At 39.8% G+C, this 17,666-nt stretch overlaps 1 protein-coding gene across 1 annotated transcript; it reads left to right on the plus strand.

Annotated features, from left to right (window-relative positions):
- Nucleotides 1–253: 253 nt before the first annotated feature.
- gpam (glycerol-3-phosphate acyltransferase, mitochondrial) lies at nucleotides 254–16,870 on the plus strand. The gene is made up of 21 exons (XM_061027534.1): nucleotides 254–455; nucleotides 3,717–3,854; nucleotides 4,029–4,148; nucleotides 4,760–4,833; nucleotides 5,725–5,838; nucleotides 6,038–6,187; nucleotides 6,381–6,480; nucleotides 6,786–6,922; nucleotides 7,604–7,703; nucleotides 9,338–9,550; nucleotides 9,767–9,880; nucleotides 10,165–10,250; nucleotides 11,172–11,284; nucleotides 12,323–12,393; nucleotides 12,867–13,134; nucleotides 13,233–13,390; nucleotides 13,527–13,604; nucleotides 13,717–13,854; nucleotides 14,002–14,191; nucleotides 14,282–14,340; nucleotides 14,434–16,870. The coding sequence occupies exons 2-21, from the start codon at nucleotides 3,771–3,773 to the stop codon at nucleotides 14,548–14,550; spliced, it is 2,484 nt and encodes an 827-aa protein (XP_060883517.1). The 5' UTR covers nucleotides 254–455; nucleotides 3,717–3,770; the 3' UTR covers nucleotides 14,551–16,870.
- Nucleotides 16,871–17,666: the final 796 nt, after the last annotated feature.

Here is a 17,666-nt window from a genome sequence, read left to right on the forward strand (position 1 = left end):
AAATATATAAATATAAAATATCACATGATTTAACTACAAACTGAAAGAGATATGCCTTAAGTAAAACATCAAAAATACAACGAAGGGATCAAATTATCCAGACAGGTTTGTTTTGTATTGGAACTGGAAATATGATCAGGGTGATAAATGCAGAGCTGTGTGATCAGATCGGCGCAGTACTGCCCCCTGCTGGCGGCCAGCGAAATGACACCACAGGACTGCCCCCTGCTGGCGGCCGGCGAAACGACACCACTGGTAGTTCACCGATACACCAAAACAACAGAGCTCCTGTCACACATCTTCTCTCTGACAGAGCAGCATCGTCCTCTTCCTCGGAGGAGAGTGGAGCCCTGTGGAGGATACACAAGGGCAACAAAAGGACCCAGCGGCTTTCTTTAGTTTCGTCGTCGAGTTTAATTTGAGACATGAGTCAGCGTATTAATTCAACATTCAAGGTAAGGAGGGTTTTTTTTTTTTTTTTGTTCTCGCGAGCTTGGGTAGCAAGCTAGTGCTAAGCTACATCAGATGAACCGACGCTAAAGCCGCGTGTGCATCGCCTTGAAAAGAATTACTGTAATGTAACGTTAGCAAACACGATAACATACGTGTGCCTGGACAAAGCTTAACCACCACGAGGTTGATTTAAGTGGCGTAACCTCGTGTAAGCCGGTTAACTTTACGTTGACATTGGGGTTCAAGAGACCCACTTGCCTATTTTTACACCTAACCTTGGCTTGTCTTGTCTGTTTCAGCAACATGAATAAATGTAACTTTAGACATTCTGTGATGAACGTTTCTAACAGAGACTGTAATGGTCTCTAAGGACAGGCTGCACACACTTAGGTGGATATATCCCTTTAAGCCCCCACGTCAGGTTTGCATCATGAGGCTCGGCAGCATGACATGCGATGTGCCAGAGATGGTGACAGAAACCGAAGAGCATACGGTTAAATATAACTTAATACATATCTAAATGTAGACCTTTAACACGGGTTGGGAGGATATCTTAGTGCAAGGAAAATAAACCTGCGTTACTTTCTAATCAAGCCAGACATGAGACTGTCCTGTTTGTGCCATTGTTGTCTGCACACCCCATCTGTCACACACACAGACCGCTCCTGTATGACCTGCTTATTGCAGACAGCTTGGAGCTTTACTGACGGATTAACCTAGTGGTGTGCAGTGTGTGTCTGTGTGTGAACAGGGGTGTTTTTGTCAAATCAAATGTAAGGTGATTTAGTGGAGTATTATACCAGATTTAAACATTAATACTCGTAGTTGCCCAATACAATTCTATAATTAGGAGACCGTGGCATTGCAGTGTTTCTCCTCCCCATCAAGTTATTTGAAGAATATATTTCACTAATTTCTTGTGATATCTGTGTGTTAAGATCTGAGATCAACCTAATAGGTTGCTATGATGTGTTGTTCAACATAATCCGATTTGAAGATAGGAAAAAGTGACATATGGTCTGCTTTTCATCAACGTCCGTGGAAACTTTCAGGGTTTCATTATGGCCTGCTATCGCCTGTTACCTAATCCCCCCCCTAGCTTCTCATTCCTCAACATCTTTGTTTTGCTTCCAACAAAGTCACCCCATCAAGAGTAGTACTGCCGGTCAATGACCCCTTTTTAAAAAACAGTTTCCCCTCATCAGTGTGCGTATCACCTACACTACAACACACAACAACACTACAACAACCCCATCATCAGTAGAGGAGACGTTTTTTTGCCATGGGTCTTGCGTGACTGCATAATACCGCAGACTTTTTAATAACTGAAAGATAGATCTTCCTCTTTTCCAACACATATGTTCCACAGTGTTTGGTGTGTAAATATTTATTCATAAAAAAGCTCAATAACCTTTTTCAAAACTAAGAGGCACTGATTACTGTGGGCTTTTTTAAAAAATAATAACCTTTTTAATCTCTGAAGTGTCAGAGTCAGAAAAGGAAACTAAAGATGTACAAAATGACAAATTGGTAGAAGTTAAACCTTGCCATCGTACAATGTACAGGGTATGTTGTTTTAGGCCTGTTTTGGCCAAATCAAACCAGACTCCAGACACCTGCCTTGAAACCAACACCTGCCGTTAAATTTGTAATGTTGGGAGAAACAACCAAAATAAAACAATGTCTTCCAAAGGATTTACCTCATCATTCACCTGCTTATAAGGTGAAAAAACAACAGGGGAACTACATGGGGACAATGGAAATAACATACTTTTTTATAGAAATTCTGGGCCCAGACGCTGCACACTTTGGTTTCGATGAATGGTTAAAGAAACAGCCTCTGACTCTACCACTGAGATTTTTTTTTAACTTAGCAGAAGTCAGAAACTTTTCAAGTATATTTTGTAGGCAGCAATTATACTCCAAATCTGGACAATTTCTTGTTTACTTCGAAGAACCATTTAACGTTCCTTTTGTGAAATTTGACCAGGATAAATTATTTAGTTATAAACCCTTACAGCAATTAAAAAAAAAATAGACATGTGTGCAGTACACAACAAAGCTGTCTGCTGTCAATGAATGTGCAGAAATGTTAATTTTGAATATCTCTATTGCTTTAACTAAACCTTCGTGCTTCGTATCCACAGGCAATCAGGCAAACCTTCTCGCTTATGATAAACTGATTATTCTGTGATATACCTTAGGTTGATTGATACTGCAGGTGTTGTAAAATAAATCCCCATCCTTATTCTCAAATTATTCAAATCTGTCTTGAAAGGGGAATAAACAATCATAGTCAGTTGTTTGGTGTCAGAAGATGTTTGAGGAGTTCTTAAAATGAGAAAAGCTTAGCTGCACTGTTCACAGTGGCACAGTAGCACTGTGTATAAAAAGCTCACTAGTATAAATCTGACTGAAACAATTATACACTTGTTTAAAAAATATTTAATAATGATAATATGATAAAGATAAAAATATGGCAGATATTAAGCATATTGAACTTTTCTTTAAAGTAGCAATATCACTCTCCCAAAAGAAAGTCAATCTCTGATGTTTGGGCTGGTAATGTAAATCACTTTATGGTAAAAATTATTCTCTGTTAATTGATCCACAGTGGACCCTTCCATTACGTAGTTGACTCTTAAGTGTCCAGGTAGGAAACAATGGAACCCTCCCCTGACAATATTTAGAAAATCTGGCCAAACTGGAACGGTCCCAACCCAACTCTTAATTCCTGGGTGATGCATCAGCATTCCTTATTCTTAGCCTGTGTATGCTTTGAGTTTCTTTGGCTTTCCTGTTAAAGGGAGTCCAGTCACAATTGCTTCCTGCTCAGCAATCATTTATTCAAAATGCTGAGCAGAGGCAGATGACCGAGAGCTATATGCATTTTAAAGCACCCATTATGATTTCTTCATAAAGTTGAAAAATTATACTAGAATATTTTTTGTCTAGAAACTTCAGCACGTTGTTATATTCAGACTGACATTTAGTAGAATAAGTCATCTAAAAGGTGAATGGCTATGACTCAAAGGAATTGTAGTTGAATAATGAAAATATTTCTACGATGAAGTAATAAGGTGATCCAATTTGACTAGCAAATATAGCAGAGATTGAGGATTCCAATGCACCAATTTTGTTTCTCAGTCTTGTTACAATGATCCATTGGTCTGTTTTGTACTCTCTTCTTCAGAAAATGAAAGCTTAAATATTGCCAGCAGTGATGGCTGGATTTAGAAGATTTTTTCACTATGTCTTGACAGCGTGCCAGCTAGTGCTGTGTGATCTTGACGGGGGAGTAAAAGAGAGCAGAGACGATGGAGGTGTCTGATGGATTACTGCTGCAGGTCAACAATGGAGAGCAGTGGTGTAACCGCTGGAAACATCCCAATGAGGACTTGGTAAGCGAAAGACTCAGATCAACAATTGTCTTAGTAATTTCATTATACAGCAAGATCACCAGTTCACATCTTGTCAGCTCACTGGTGTTTAATCTTGTTACACACTCATGCCTTGATTAGTGTTATGTGATACCTTTACATTTGAATTACTTTTGTTTGTGAATGTCTCTTAAGGACCGCAGCACAAGCCCCTCAGTCCTGCGCTGTGTTGCCAGCACGTGGAAGGAGGGTCTGCTCAACAGAAAGAGGCCCTTTGTGGGCCGCTGCTGTCACTCCTGTACACCGCAGAGCTGGGTAATATTACACCGCAACACAGCTAATTAACACTTAACATGAGTTCATCTATTAGACTTTTGGAAAACAATTTGATATCCCTGTTACTCAGAAGAAAAAAAATATAAATATGCAACGTACAGCACGGTAAATCCATTTTTTTGTGGAAATGTTTGAAGAAACAAGACGTTCAGCAAGTAAATAAAAATGTGTTCATCCGACTGACTTTTTAACTCAAAGATAGATGTGTAGATACTTTTTAACCAGAGTGTTAGTCTTGCATCTGTCAATGTTGTTGTAAGGAAGATGTACACTATTAGAAGTAAGTGCAGAACATGTAACAAATGAAATGGCAAGGATCAAGATGATTTCTTCCAGCACATGTTTTGAACTACTGTGTGTAAATTCAGACCAGACTCTCTTTGTCTCACTTTCCACTGCTCGTACACTTGATCTTGACATGAGTTTTTTTTTTTTTTGTTTGGAATAAGTGTCTAATAATGATTTAGGCACTTAAAAAACACATATACGATTTATATTACCTATCGATAGTAATGCTCTTTTTGGAAGATGTGTTTATCATTGAAGTCTGTATAGTTCTTATCCTCATTAAGTCTTTGTTAACTTCCCAGGAGAGACTGTTCAACCCCAGTATTCCCTCTCTGGGACTGCGCAATGTCATCTACATCAATGAGACCCACACCAGGTAAACAAAGCAAACCTATGTACTTGTTTTGAACTTTAGTAACTACACATCAAGCTTTCACATGTTTTTTTTTTTTGTTGGCTTCTGATGACCATTAAACTGTGGCTTCCAACAAAAGCATGCACAACACAGTGTAGACAGGTGCTTGTCTTCTCGACATCCTTTGTATAATAAATGGCTTGAAGTCAAGAGAACCATTGTTGAATACAGTGGAAAAGTAGATAGATGAATAATTGAAAGTGTTTGTCATTGAAGACCGGGAACTTGAATCCAGTTACCAACCCTAGCAGTGAAACACCTTAATACCTTATCCCCAAACAAAATAAACTTGAGTCTGGTGTGAATCTTGATGCTTACTGCTTGCTCCATGAAAGTCAAGGCAGTCCAAGGTTAAGGAACTTCAATGCAGGAGTTGTGCCATCATGTTTTAACTTCCATTGGAAAAGTGTTTACATCTAGTTTTGTTAAGCATTGTATAAGCATGTAGACAGAGACAGTCTGGAGCCAGGATAGGCTTGTCCTTATTGACCGTTAGTTAGTATTGATAGTTTTGTCCAACACAATCCTTATTGTGTCAAGTAAAAGCTCAGCAAGGTGGGCAAAAACTGACCCTCACACAGCTTTTAAACCAACAATGGCCAAAGTTTTGTGTGAAGTGCTTAAACTGAACGCTTAAACTATACCTTTAAGTGTGTGTGTTTGTTTGTGTGAGCTTGTGAGAGGGACATTTGATCGAGGGTTTCCCAGAGACTTATGTCACACATTCCATATAGAGTTGTTAATAAATCCATTGTCATATCAATTTAGTTTCATATTTAGGAGTGTGTCTTATTTGTAGATGTTTTTAGCGTACACCTCTGTAAACGTGTGTGTCTCTGTGTGCTCATGCAGACAACGGGGCTGGCTTGCGCGCAGGCTGAGTTATGTGCTGTTTGTCATGGAGAGAGATGTGAACAAGGACATGTTCACACGGAACGTGGTAGACAACGTGCTCAACAATAGCAGGTGAGATTCAACGTCACGTGAGACATGTGTAGGAATGTGCAGCTGAACTCCATGACAGTATACAGCGGGATTTAAACTCTAAACCTGGACAAATGTATAAAAGTGAAGTTTTGATATGAAAAAAAAAAATGGATTCAAGCAATTTGGTGTTTGAATGCTGCAACACACATCCTTATCTTTGTCTTTTGGTCTTCTGCAGGGTGGAGAATGCTATCTTGACGGTAGCCACAGATTTCGATGCTGCAGCCAGCAAACCTGGCCAGGAGCTTAAAGCTGTTAGCAAAGTGAAGCAGAAAGCCAGAGCCTTCCTGCAGGAGATGGTGGCCAACATTTCACCAGCCTTTATCAGGTACATACTGTATAATACAAATTACCTTAGTTAGTCTTTCCTTATTTATATGAATAGTTTGGTTAATTAAAATCCTGATTAGGACTTTGAACTGCAGTCAGTATTATCTAAAAAGAGTAAAGTACACCTTAGGCATGCACTAGAATTGATTTAATTCACATCCTCTCATATCCTTGCTCTCCATTTTGTTCAGGCTGACAGGATGGGTCCTCCTGAGGCTCTTTAATGGTTTCTTCTGGAGCATCCAGATCCACAAGGGCCAGTTGGAAATGGTCAAGAAAGCTGCTACAGAGGTCAGCATGATTAATTTTTCTTTTTGTGTGTGACACGATCAGTGACTAAGATTTACTTCACTAATAGTATTGAAAACTGACACAATAAGATGCATATTTATTTTTGTACAAAGCCTTCTGTAGTCTTCTAGGCTGTGTTCAGAACTGTTTTATAGTATTAACGCAGTATGATGCATGCAGGGTAAATTTATAGAATATTCACGTGAGATCAAATATTGTACACAGTTGTTGTTCTCCTACTGTACAAATCCATCTGCATGTTGAAACACTGTTTATTTAAAAATCTCTCCGGATCGTCTTTACAGCAAAATGTTCCCATGGTGTTCCTGCCTGTTCACAAATCCCACATTGACTACCTGCTCATCACCTTGATCCTTTTCTGTCACAACATCAAAGCCCCACACATCGCTGCTGGGAACAACCTAAGCATCCCTATCCTCAGGTAAAAGCCTCACGTCAAGTTTGATCTGAAAATAAGGTCTATTTTTGCTCGCCACACGCAAAACCACAAACATCAGTTTGATATCAAAAGAAAGGGAAATCCTCTGAAGTGGATCAGAGAGGAATGAAAGCTAATTTAACAAGACAGCCTCAAGACTTTCTCTGATTTTACTTTAGGATAGGCAGGCAGACAGCGTGCAACAGGTTGAGAACATCCTTCAAATGGTATACTATGTTAAAAAACTGATCTTTAATACCTGGACCATCTTTACCAAAACATGAATCACTTTCTAATGCTTTGTGAAGTAAAACAAAGTCCACAGTAGACAGAAAATATTTAGGAAATTAGTTGAAAATTGCTTCATTAAGATACTGAAAATATCAGAGAAATCTGAGGGTTCAAAAACAAATTATCAACGATAAGTAAAGAGAGGAACGAATGCAACACAGCTTTAGATGTTTGAATCCTACAGGATATTCAAATCAAACCCTGCAGTACAATGATACTCTAATCAAAGTTACACCATAGTTATTGAGTTGCAGTAATAACTCGACTTTATTAGTGTTGAAAATGCCATTTATTGATTGCAGTAGACTTTATATGTGTTCAGCCAAATAAAATTATACGATCTCTGATCCGCTGCAGCTTGAAGCTACTTTATCAAACTTTTCTTTTTTCCAGCACTCTTATCCGTAAACTTGGAGGCTTCTTCATACGACGAAAAATGGAGGACACGGGGGATGGAAAGAAAGACATTCTGTACAGATCCCTGTTACAAGCAGTAAGTCCCAAATGTCTATTTATCTTCAGCACAGAGGCAAGTTTCACATACTGTTCCTATATTCAGTTGATTTGCTGTGGGGAGTGTTTTTTTTTTTTTCTTAGCATGATTTATTATGTAACTGTAGGTTGTCTTGGTGCTTTTCTGCTCTATGCGCTCTTTTCATTCTTGAGTGAAGCAGAGTTAAAAGCCCTCCTTGCATAATGTTAGCCCAGCTCTTTTTCTTTTATGATAGTCTTCATTTTTTTTAAGACATGCTCTACAATCACTGTCTTTGCACATAGTTATGACTCAGTTTTTTAATTACGTTTGTATTTTATTTTTGTTTAACACTGCTCCTATCTTCTAGTAATGTCTGTATAACTTGTCTAAACTCCCCTAAAAATGCAGCTGTGAAAGTAGGATAGTGTTTGGCTGAGATAGAAAGCTTTGCTTCACTGAACTAACAAACCTACATCCAGCTCATATTATAATGTCAGCTGTCACTTCAGCTCTGTTCTAGGACCACAGATAGATGTATTCTACCTCTAAATCATATTTATAAGTCATAGATGTAATGTAAAATGTCAGTGCTCTGGTTATTGTTGAAGGAATATATTTCCTTCCTGATGTTTGCGATTTTGAGAAACCGGCTGGTGCAGAAACAAGACCAAGACCAATTAAATGAGGCAAATGAAGAAACCTGAAGTAGAATATATGTTAATGACTGCTTATGTTAATATTATTGCTTATCATCAGGAGCGACTTGTGGCGTGATGTTTCTACAGTACAGCGTGCTTACTAAGAAAACGGCTAGGCTGCTTAAAGGATTTGCCTTATTATGCCGGCCTAACAGAGTTTAGAATAGCTGTTAATGTGTATGTTTGGAGTTTGTACAAGAGTGTTGAGGGTAATAAACACAACAAAGGTTGGCTTTTGTACCACTAAGATTAGCATGCATGAAGGCTTTAAGATAAGTGTTATCATCAGGGGACACGAGTAACTGGAAACTGTGACCTAAATTTCATCCCTTTATACTTTGAGTATTTTACCACACATCCCACCAGGCGTACAAGAAGTAGGAGAAAAGTTTGCTACTGTAATTGTGAAAAATGGACACCTTTTATACCATAGAGTTAAAGATCTTAATCTGTCCTGCCTGTGTTGTTCACAGACCTTTCATTGGACAGACCTCTTCATAGGCTGAAATGCAAGCAAGTAAAAAGTACATGTTTCTGTACTTTCAGGTGCTCTTCTATAAGCTGAACCTGATTCTCTGTCCTTTACACAGCTTTCTCTGTACGCCACAGCCGAGTGTCCATTTCAGGACAAAGCTTCTCCTCTCAAATGTGTCTACATAGCAAGAGACAGCTGCGTGCGCACTGTACTCAACAGGGCTGCTTTGGCTTTTGCCCAGTTCCCTGCAGTGTGTGTTTGGGGGTCAAAATGTTCTGACCGTTCATAACCTCGTACTGCATGCACACAGCTGCAAAACCTTCACTCAACCATGTCGAAAACATAACCCGCAAATAACTTTATCCACAAAAGTATTTTGCCCTTAATACGCTTTAATTATCTTACATTTCACATTCAATTTAACTATTTTCTTTTAATCGTTAATACTTTGCTCTGTTTTTAAAAAAATCTTCTTTCAGTACACTGAAGAGTTGTTGCGTCAGCATCAGTTTTTGGAGGTCTACCTGGAGGGTACCCGCTCCCGCAGCGGTAAGCCATCCACAGCGCGTGCAGGCATGCTGTCCATCGTCGTAGACGCACTGTGCACTGGGTCAATCCCAGATGTATTGGTTGTGCCAGTTGGCATCTCTTATGATCGTATTATTGAGGGCAACTACAATAGTGAGCAGCTGGTAAGTGTTGGAATGTTTTGTGTTGTTTTGTTAGACAAAAAAATGTTTCTTCTTTATATTTCAAAAGAACAGAGAAGAGGTTTTAGAATTCATGTTATTAGTAGAACTTGTTTTTTAAGATTGTACATCAAGGGTGTTATTGGATGACTCTATCCATAAATTGTTGGGATGATTATCTTTTTTTTTGTAACAATCTAAACTTCTGAATCTTACCAGGGCAAACCTAAGAAGAATGAGAGTTTGTGGGGGATAGCATGTGGAGTGTTCAGGATGCTGAGGAAGAACTACGGCTGTGTCCGGGTGGATTTTAACCAGCCCTTCTCCCTAAAGGTGATTCTTACAGACTTACATATATGGAGCTTGTTACACAGAAGCTAAAACTGTGAAGGAGTTGTTGTTGTAACTCTTTTATAGCATCAAAAGGTACTCAAGAGCTGCAAAATGTTGGAATCAGAAAATGTAATTTTAAACTTTCCTTTGTGTATTGATAAAGGGCTTTCATTGAATTCATTGTATAATCTAGTTTTCATTTAATAGAAATCCTAAACCCATCACCTGCTAATCTTTCTGTCTGAGTTTGGTATTTTAAATCATTATTTGTGTGTCAAATGTAGGAGTACCTCGACAGCCAGAGAAACCGTCATATTCAACCTTCTGTGTCTCTGGAACACACATTGATGCCCACCATTATATCTGCCCAGTAAGACACACACACACACACACACACACACACACACACACACACACACACACACACACACACACACACACACACACACACACACACACACACACACACACACACACACACACACACACACACACACACACACACGTCTCATTCTGACAAACATCTATATCCTCATCTGACCAGTGCACATCGGCACAAACCAGCAGCCCTACAGTCCCACCTGCAATATCATGAACCCATGTGTCACAGACTTGACCTCTCCCTCCTACCACTTCACAGCGGGGTCTGCTATGTGAGCACAGCACTTGAGTATACACAGGCATGGGTCACTTCAGATTAGCGCTGTCCCTTCTTAATAAAACTGATGCAGTGAAACAGTACGTCCAAAAAGGACAGCAACTCTTCAAACCCAGCTGGTCCAAAGTCACGAGTTCAGATCCAGTGCAAGTAGAGGCGACTGAAAGAACTGTTAGAGAAGTGCCTACAGATGCTGTTAAAACTTTTTTTTTATCTTGATAGAAGTAAAACAGTAAGCAGAGACATCCTTAAGTCTAGACAGGTAATGGTAAATAACAAATCCCATTGAGTAGGACATAAAGCTTGCTTCCGAGTTTTTAGAGACACAAAGAGCAATCTGTTCACATCATAAAGGCACTATGTAAATAAGTAGAGCGCAGGGGAAGCCCAAAACTTTGGGGCGCCCTTCTATTGATTTTTCTGAGCCTGAACCATCATCCAAAATTAAAATGAGTTGCTTTAAGGATTTGATAGCTCTCATTGTGGTTTTCAATCAGAATCAACTCATCAACACCAGCTCAACAACAGAGCTTGAAACTGTACACTTAAAAAATAAAATGATGCACAACATATGAAGCTGACATGTTAAGACAATCATAACACTTCTAACATGTTAAGGTTTTATTCTTCCAGACCTGATGCACAGCTGTTTGTGGGACAGGAGGAGGAGCAGTTAAACAGAGAGCTGCCGGATGACATCTTGAGACGACAACTCATTAACAACTTGGCCAAGCACGTCCTCTTCAGTAAGAAATTCACACATCCACAGATAGTACATTTATCACACCCTTATCTTTGCATTGTTATTTGATATTTCAAATTGATTATCAGAGATTGTAAATCATCACACTATTGAAGCACATTCACTGCTGTGTTCAGCATTCCTCTTTTATCTCTTGTATCTTCTTTTTTTTTTCTGCACGCGTGTCTCATTTTCTCCCCATTCTAAAGTTGCACCTGCTCTTAAAAGGCAGTGCTCCTGAAATGCTATCCATCATACTGCCTTCATTAATTGAAATCTAACACAGCACAGCATCAGTCCATCCGCTTCACATCGCTAAGGGCTTTTTTTTTTGCCCCGTGGTAGCACTGCAGAAACCGGTTCTCCCCAGCTCATTCAGCTGCATTCTCCTACGCTAGGCCTATTTGGTTCTTAGCCCCGGCCAATCAGGAAGCATCCAGCTGGATGGCATGTTGTTTTCAGCCAATAGGAAGAAAGGTAGGACAGAGAAGCTGAAGAGGGGAGGAATGCAGTACCAGTGCTCGCACATGCTTAACACCTCCCTTGGACTACACTAAAGATGACCACTAGTAACCTTTATGCTAGACATGTGCGCACACACACACACACACACACACACACACACACACACACACACACACACACACACACACACACACACACACACACACACACACACACACACACACACACACACACACCAACCATTCTTTTCTTGGTCTAATCTCTTTTTAATATGATTATAGCCTCTGATATTTTACCCCATGTTCATTAAAAGTTAAATCAATGCTTAATTACACAACAAAACTTGGTACATTGCTTTATTTGACTTGTTCTTTATTATTGATTAATTTATAATTTTTATTTATTTTCTGCTGTTTTTAATGGAGAAATGTATTCAGGTTATCTCCAGCTGTATAGTGTTGCTCTTAGACTTAGATAAGCACACTGCTCAATTTCAGGTGGCTTCTGCTTTGATGCTTTCTTGGGTTTGTTGTTTGTTGGTCATTATTGTACATGCTCTTTTCTTCTTACCTTACAGCGGCGAACAAGACCTCAGCCATCATGTCCACACACATTGTAGCCTGCCTGCTGCTGTATAGACACAGACAGGTAAGCCTGGCTATCTTTCATGTCCGCTCAATAACTTCTTACTCTGTAAGCTGCACCCACTTTCCTTTCTTTCCCTCCCTCTGTTCCTCAGTTTTCTACTCTCTTTTGTTTCTCATTTCCTCCTTTTCATCAACCTCTTGACAATCACTTTCCCTCCCTTACACCAAGGTGATCCAAATGTCAGAGCTGTGCTTGGTAGTAATGAATGTCTCTCTCTGTTAAGAGATCTCACTCCTCCAGCATCCTATCTAATCTCCTCTGTACATTAGTGGGGACTATCTGCCCTCTGCAGGCACACTGATGTAAGTGAGTTACAGCAGAGAACAATTACTGAAATAGTCTTTATGTCCTGAGGATTTGGCCTTTGCGGCAGATAACACAAGCTGAGATTTATTGTTTTAAATATTTATGGAGTCAACAGTTTCTTGATATGATCTATGTTTCTGTTTTTAAACTGTTTTGTTTTCCTCCAGGGAGTTGTGCTGTCTAAGCTGGTAGAGGACTTCTTCAACATGAAGGAGGAGATCCTGTCCAGGGACTTTGATCTGGGCTTTTCAGGGAACTCAGAAGACGTGGTCATGCGTGCCCTCCACCTGCTGGGTAACTGCGTCAACGTGACCAGCTGTGCGAACCGCAATGGAGAGTTCACGATCGCACCCAGCCAAACTGTACCTGCGCTTTTTGAGCTCAACTTCTACAGCAACTGCCTTTTCCACGTCTTCATTTCTGATGCAATCATCGGTATGTTGAGCCAAGAGGTTCTTGTGCTCTGTGTCTTTCTGATGTATCACTTTATGTCAAAGTTAGAATCCATCTTCACTACATTTCTTGCTCTCCAGCTTGCAGCATCCTGTCACTGCAGCGAGAGCTGGCCGTCGAATCAGAGTTGGATAATCAGCCCGATGGTCTCCATAGTCTCCCTTTAAGTCAGGAGAGACTTATTCGCAAGGCTGCCGGGCTCTCTTACTTCCTTATCAATGAAGTCACAGTGGCACCAGTAAGTCCTTCCAAATGTCAATATCTTTCTAAACTTTGCACTGTAAGAAAAGCAAGTGTAGCAGGTAATAAGATAAAATCTATGTGATGTCCCTAAACTCCAAACGTCTCTCCCTCTCCTCCTCTCTGTCCCACAGCCCTGTCAGACCATCTACCAGGTGTTTCATGATGCAGTAACCCGGCTGATCCAGTATGGAGTTCTCTATGTGGCAGAGGTCAGTGTACAGTGCAGAGTCTTGGCAACATCTTAGGATGTGCTGTTAACTATGATGACTATAAGTGGTTGTTTCCATAGTGAAGATGGTTTAATGTGTGTTTGTGTGTTAGGAGGACCAAGAGGAGCTGAGTCCCAGCCCCACAGATGAACTCTGGCCCAAAAAGTTCCCTGAGCCCCTCTCCTGGAGAAGTGATGAGGAGGACGAGGACAGTGACTTTGGAGAGGAGCAGAGAGATCGTTATTTAAAGGTCAGATATACTTACTTTGATCTTTTTTAGTTTAACAAACAGAGCCAACACTATGGCAACCCTTCTGGAACTTGCTTTAAGTTAAATCTGATCAGGCAACATTCAGTAATGGCAAAGTCCTTCTTTTTAATATTTTTTTACAAACAGGTGAGTGTCGCCGCAGAGCCCCAGGAGTTCTTCATCTTCCTACAGCGACTGCTCAGCCCGGTCCTCGAGGCCTACAGTGGGGCGGCCATCTTCGTCCACAGTCTTAGTCAGCCAATGGCTGAGTCCGACTACACCCAGAGGCTCTTCAGATACCTGCTCACTCGCACAGAGAGAGGAGTAGCTGCTTATGGTAATGCTGCATTATTTCCCTCGTATAAACCACACTATCTATAAAAAGGTTTCATGAGAGTCAAATGTCCTTGTTCTCTATTTTGTCTAGGTGAAAGTGCAACTCATTACTTGGTCAAGAACACAGTGAGGACATTCAAAGAGCTTGGGGTAAGAGTGTGTTAACACTGTTGAACTGTGTTTAAACAGTTTATGAACACTATGTTGTTGGTGTTGATTTTTCTGTGTTGTGATTTTCTGTAGGTCCTGAAGGAAAGAAGAGAGAACAAGGTGACGTCTCTGGAGCTGAGCAGCACGTTTCTACCTCAGGCCAATCGGAACAAACTCCTGCAGTACATCTTAGGTTTCACCCTGTTGTGACCGAGACCCCTTCCAGTCCAGCTCAGACCCCAGGCTCCTTCCAACAAAGGGCTTTAACTGGTTACTTCTACACGATCACAGGTGCTACTCTGTGGAAAGCTTTACCAGGAAGTGCCTTCATGTAACAGTCGCTGTTAGCTGTTTGCCGGAAGAGACTTGAAGCCAGTCTTCCCCTTTTTTGTCGCGGTTTAAGACTCCCTGTCTTAGAACTGCGCAGCTGATAAAACCCATGTATCGCTCTTTGGAGGGGTTCCTCTCGGAATCACCTTCTATTTGGGGAACTTTGGCAGTGAAGTCATGAGGTTTTAATAAGATCAAAATTTTAAACTATCACAAAATAAACCCGAGCAGCTTAGTAAATAAGAATAACTTTTATAGGAGTAACGACAAAGCAAGCTGCCTTTCGTCTGTACGAATGAACAAAATATGCATAGAAATTAACGGTAAATATTACCATAAACAACAAAGTCATTTTTACGTTCCTGCTGGTTTGTAAACCTGATGTATCCTCTACAATGCTCTCCACTATGATATGTCAAAAAAAAATGGAGTTTGATAAAAGGATGAGGACTAACAAGACTCTGTACATAGTCCACAAGAACAATCCGTGATGTGGGTGCATTTAAATCCATGCACACTAATATATATTAATAATAGAGGACCTTTAAATCTGTTCCTGCAGGATGCGTACATATCCACATTTTTATTTGCAAACATTTCTGACAGAATCCGATATTCAGAGTAGACAGCTTTGGTAAAGTAAACAGCAGAGTTAGTGACTCGTTTGAAATATAAAAATAAAAAAAAGAAGCAGCAAATCAGTGAAGCCGTGCAAAGTATACTCATGGCAAACAACAAAGTTGTATGTTTTAAAAGTTGTCGCAGTCGAGCCTCAAATCACAACCATCTACAGTTAAGTGCATTCACACCACTAGTGTCTAAGTGCATTCATTTACTCTTTTCTTCATAGGTTTTTGATGAAATGACGTTAACCTCTGTTTTCTTAGATACTTCTCATTCGTCAATGAATGTTCCATAGCACAGCACTTAACATGCTTTCATACCAGCCATTAAATCTACTTCAGTTCAAGTGCAGAGTTCAGACACTTTGTGGTCATATGCCTTTCAGGGAGGTCAGACATTTGGGAGTTCCATCTTTTTTTTTTCTGTATTATATACCTGTTGTATAAAAAGTTGTTCTGGCGTCACTGCTGTAGAGAACACATTTGCTCAAAAGGTTGGGCATTTGCTGGATATAGGTGCATAGTGTGGTACAAAATAAATGGTACATATCCATCGTGTTATCCATCTGAAGAAAAAAAAATGTTTTAAGTAGAGCTAGTGTTTCTGTTGTACTGTCGAGAAAAGGAGTGTTGAAGAAAGGAGAGGTCGTTCCTCTCCTTTGTTTACTAAAAGCTGTGAGGGGCAGTGATGTTTCAGTGAACGTTACATAAGTCCTGTCTGGTTTATCTGTCTTTGGTTTGTCTTTCTTATAGATATGCTTTCTGAAAAATAGCAGTATGAATTATAGAAACACATTTTGAAACAGAAAGTTGATCCTGTCGGTTTAAAATAATCTTCTAAAATGTATGTGTCGCTTTAAAAAAAAAAAAAGGAAAATGTGTTGCTTTAAAAAAATCAAAAAAATCCAGACAGGTTGGAAATAACAACATAAAACGTGAATCATGAAAATCAGACACATACCAGAACTCTTCATGTAACATTGAGCTTAATTGTAAGACGTCATTGCACAGCAGCTGTGTGCATTTAGCTGCAGAAGTAACATTACAGGACTCAGTACTTTGTGTTTCTCTGTGTTTTGCATTGTACATGAACATAAATGAACAGTTAATCATGGTGTACGCAGAGTTGATAGGATGAAGAAGTGGGTGTTTATTTTGAAAGGGCAGAGGAAGTTTGATAAATTGTACCCATTATTGGAGGAGAACTGAAATCCCGGATTGATAATGTGAAGACGGGCAGTGTGAATTTTAGAAAATCGACATTCACAATCTGTCAGGGCAATAAAGGAAAACTGTTGGTACATATTAAGATTGAAAGACTAGTCTACAACACTGCTTGTTAACAATTCATTTAAAAGCTTTCCCTCGACCTCATTTAATATTGTTAAACTGCATATTTTCATGCGGTTTTTCAAATGTCTGTATGAAATATCACTGATATTGTGCTGTAGGATTGATGAATGAAACCCAGAGCATGTGAAAGAGAGAAAGGTATGTTATTTAAATGGGAGTGAGATGAGAGGAGCATTTCTGAGCCTGTGAAATGTGTACAATCCCCCCCCCCCCCCCCCCCCCCCCCCCCCCACTCCGCCAAAATAAAAACCACTCTACGTACTGTACTGCATGTTTCCTCTGATCGCCTTTAATCACGGACACTTCAGTGTGAGCCCTACTTAACCTGAGAATTGTATTTTACAGCCTAGCGTGTGAATAATGTTTCAGAGAAAGTTGATTGTGTGTGTGTAGGAGATGACGTGTGTTACCTCTTGAATGTATCTCATCTGTCCCCTCGAAAAGGTCAATGTGATATCAAGCACTCGATGGAGCCGGTACAGATATGATACGCTTTTTATGAACTGCTCACGGGGAATTTTGAGACCCGCCGCCGCTGAAGCTACACGAACAACATCCCTCTGCAACTATGTAACTTTGTAGGATAAAAGAAGAAATGCCTGTACCTGGGGAGCAGGTGCCTTTGTAATGCACTGTAGTGTTGTTAGGTTGTGTCTTTTTGTTTGTTTGTTTGGTTTTTTTTGTGCATGTTAACAGGCTATTTTGAGTGGAAATCCAAAAGAACACTGTAGATTGTAACTTAAAAGAAAAAAATGATAAACACAAGAGCAGAGATCTTGTGGTTACTCTAAGAAGAATCACCAGCTACAAAATGAAAGTGTCACATTTTTTTCTTGCTTTGTCAGAGAAAGCACAATTGGCATTATTAGATTTTGTTTTTAAATAAATTAATGATAGACTAACAGTTGTATCTTGTGTGTCTTTTCTTTATATATTTACTTTTCTTTAAGATAATGTATATGATACAGTTAGAACACTTATGATACAAAGCTCTTATAACCTAATCAACAGCCTAGTGGC

Source organism: Labrus mixtus, chromosome 21 (genome assembly GCF_963584025.1).
Source record: "Labrus mixtus chromosome 21, fLabMix1.1, whole genome shotgun sequence".
Taxonomy (NCBI): Eukaryota; Metazoa; Chordata; class Actinopteri; order Labriformes; family Labridae; genus Labrus; species Labrus mixtus.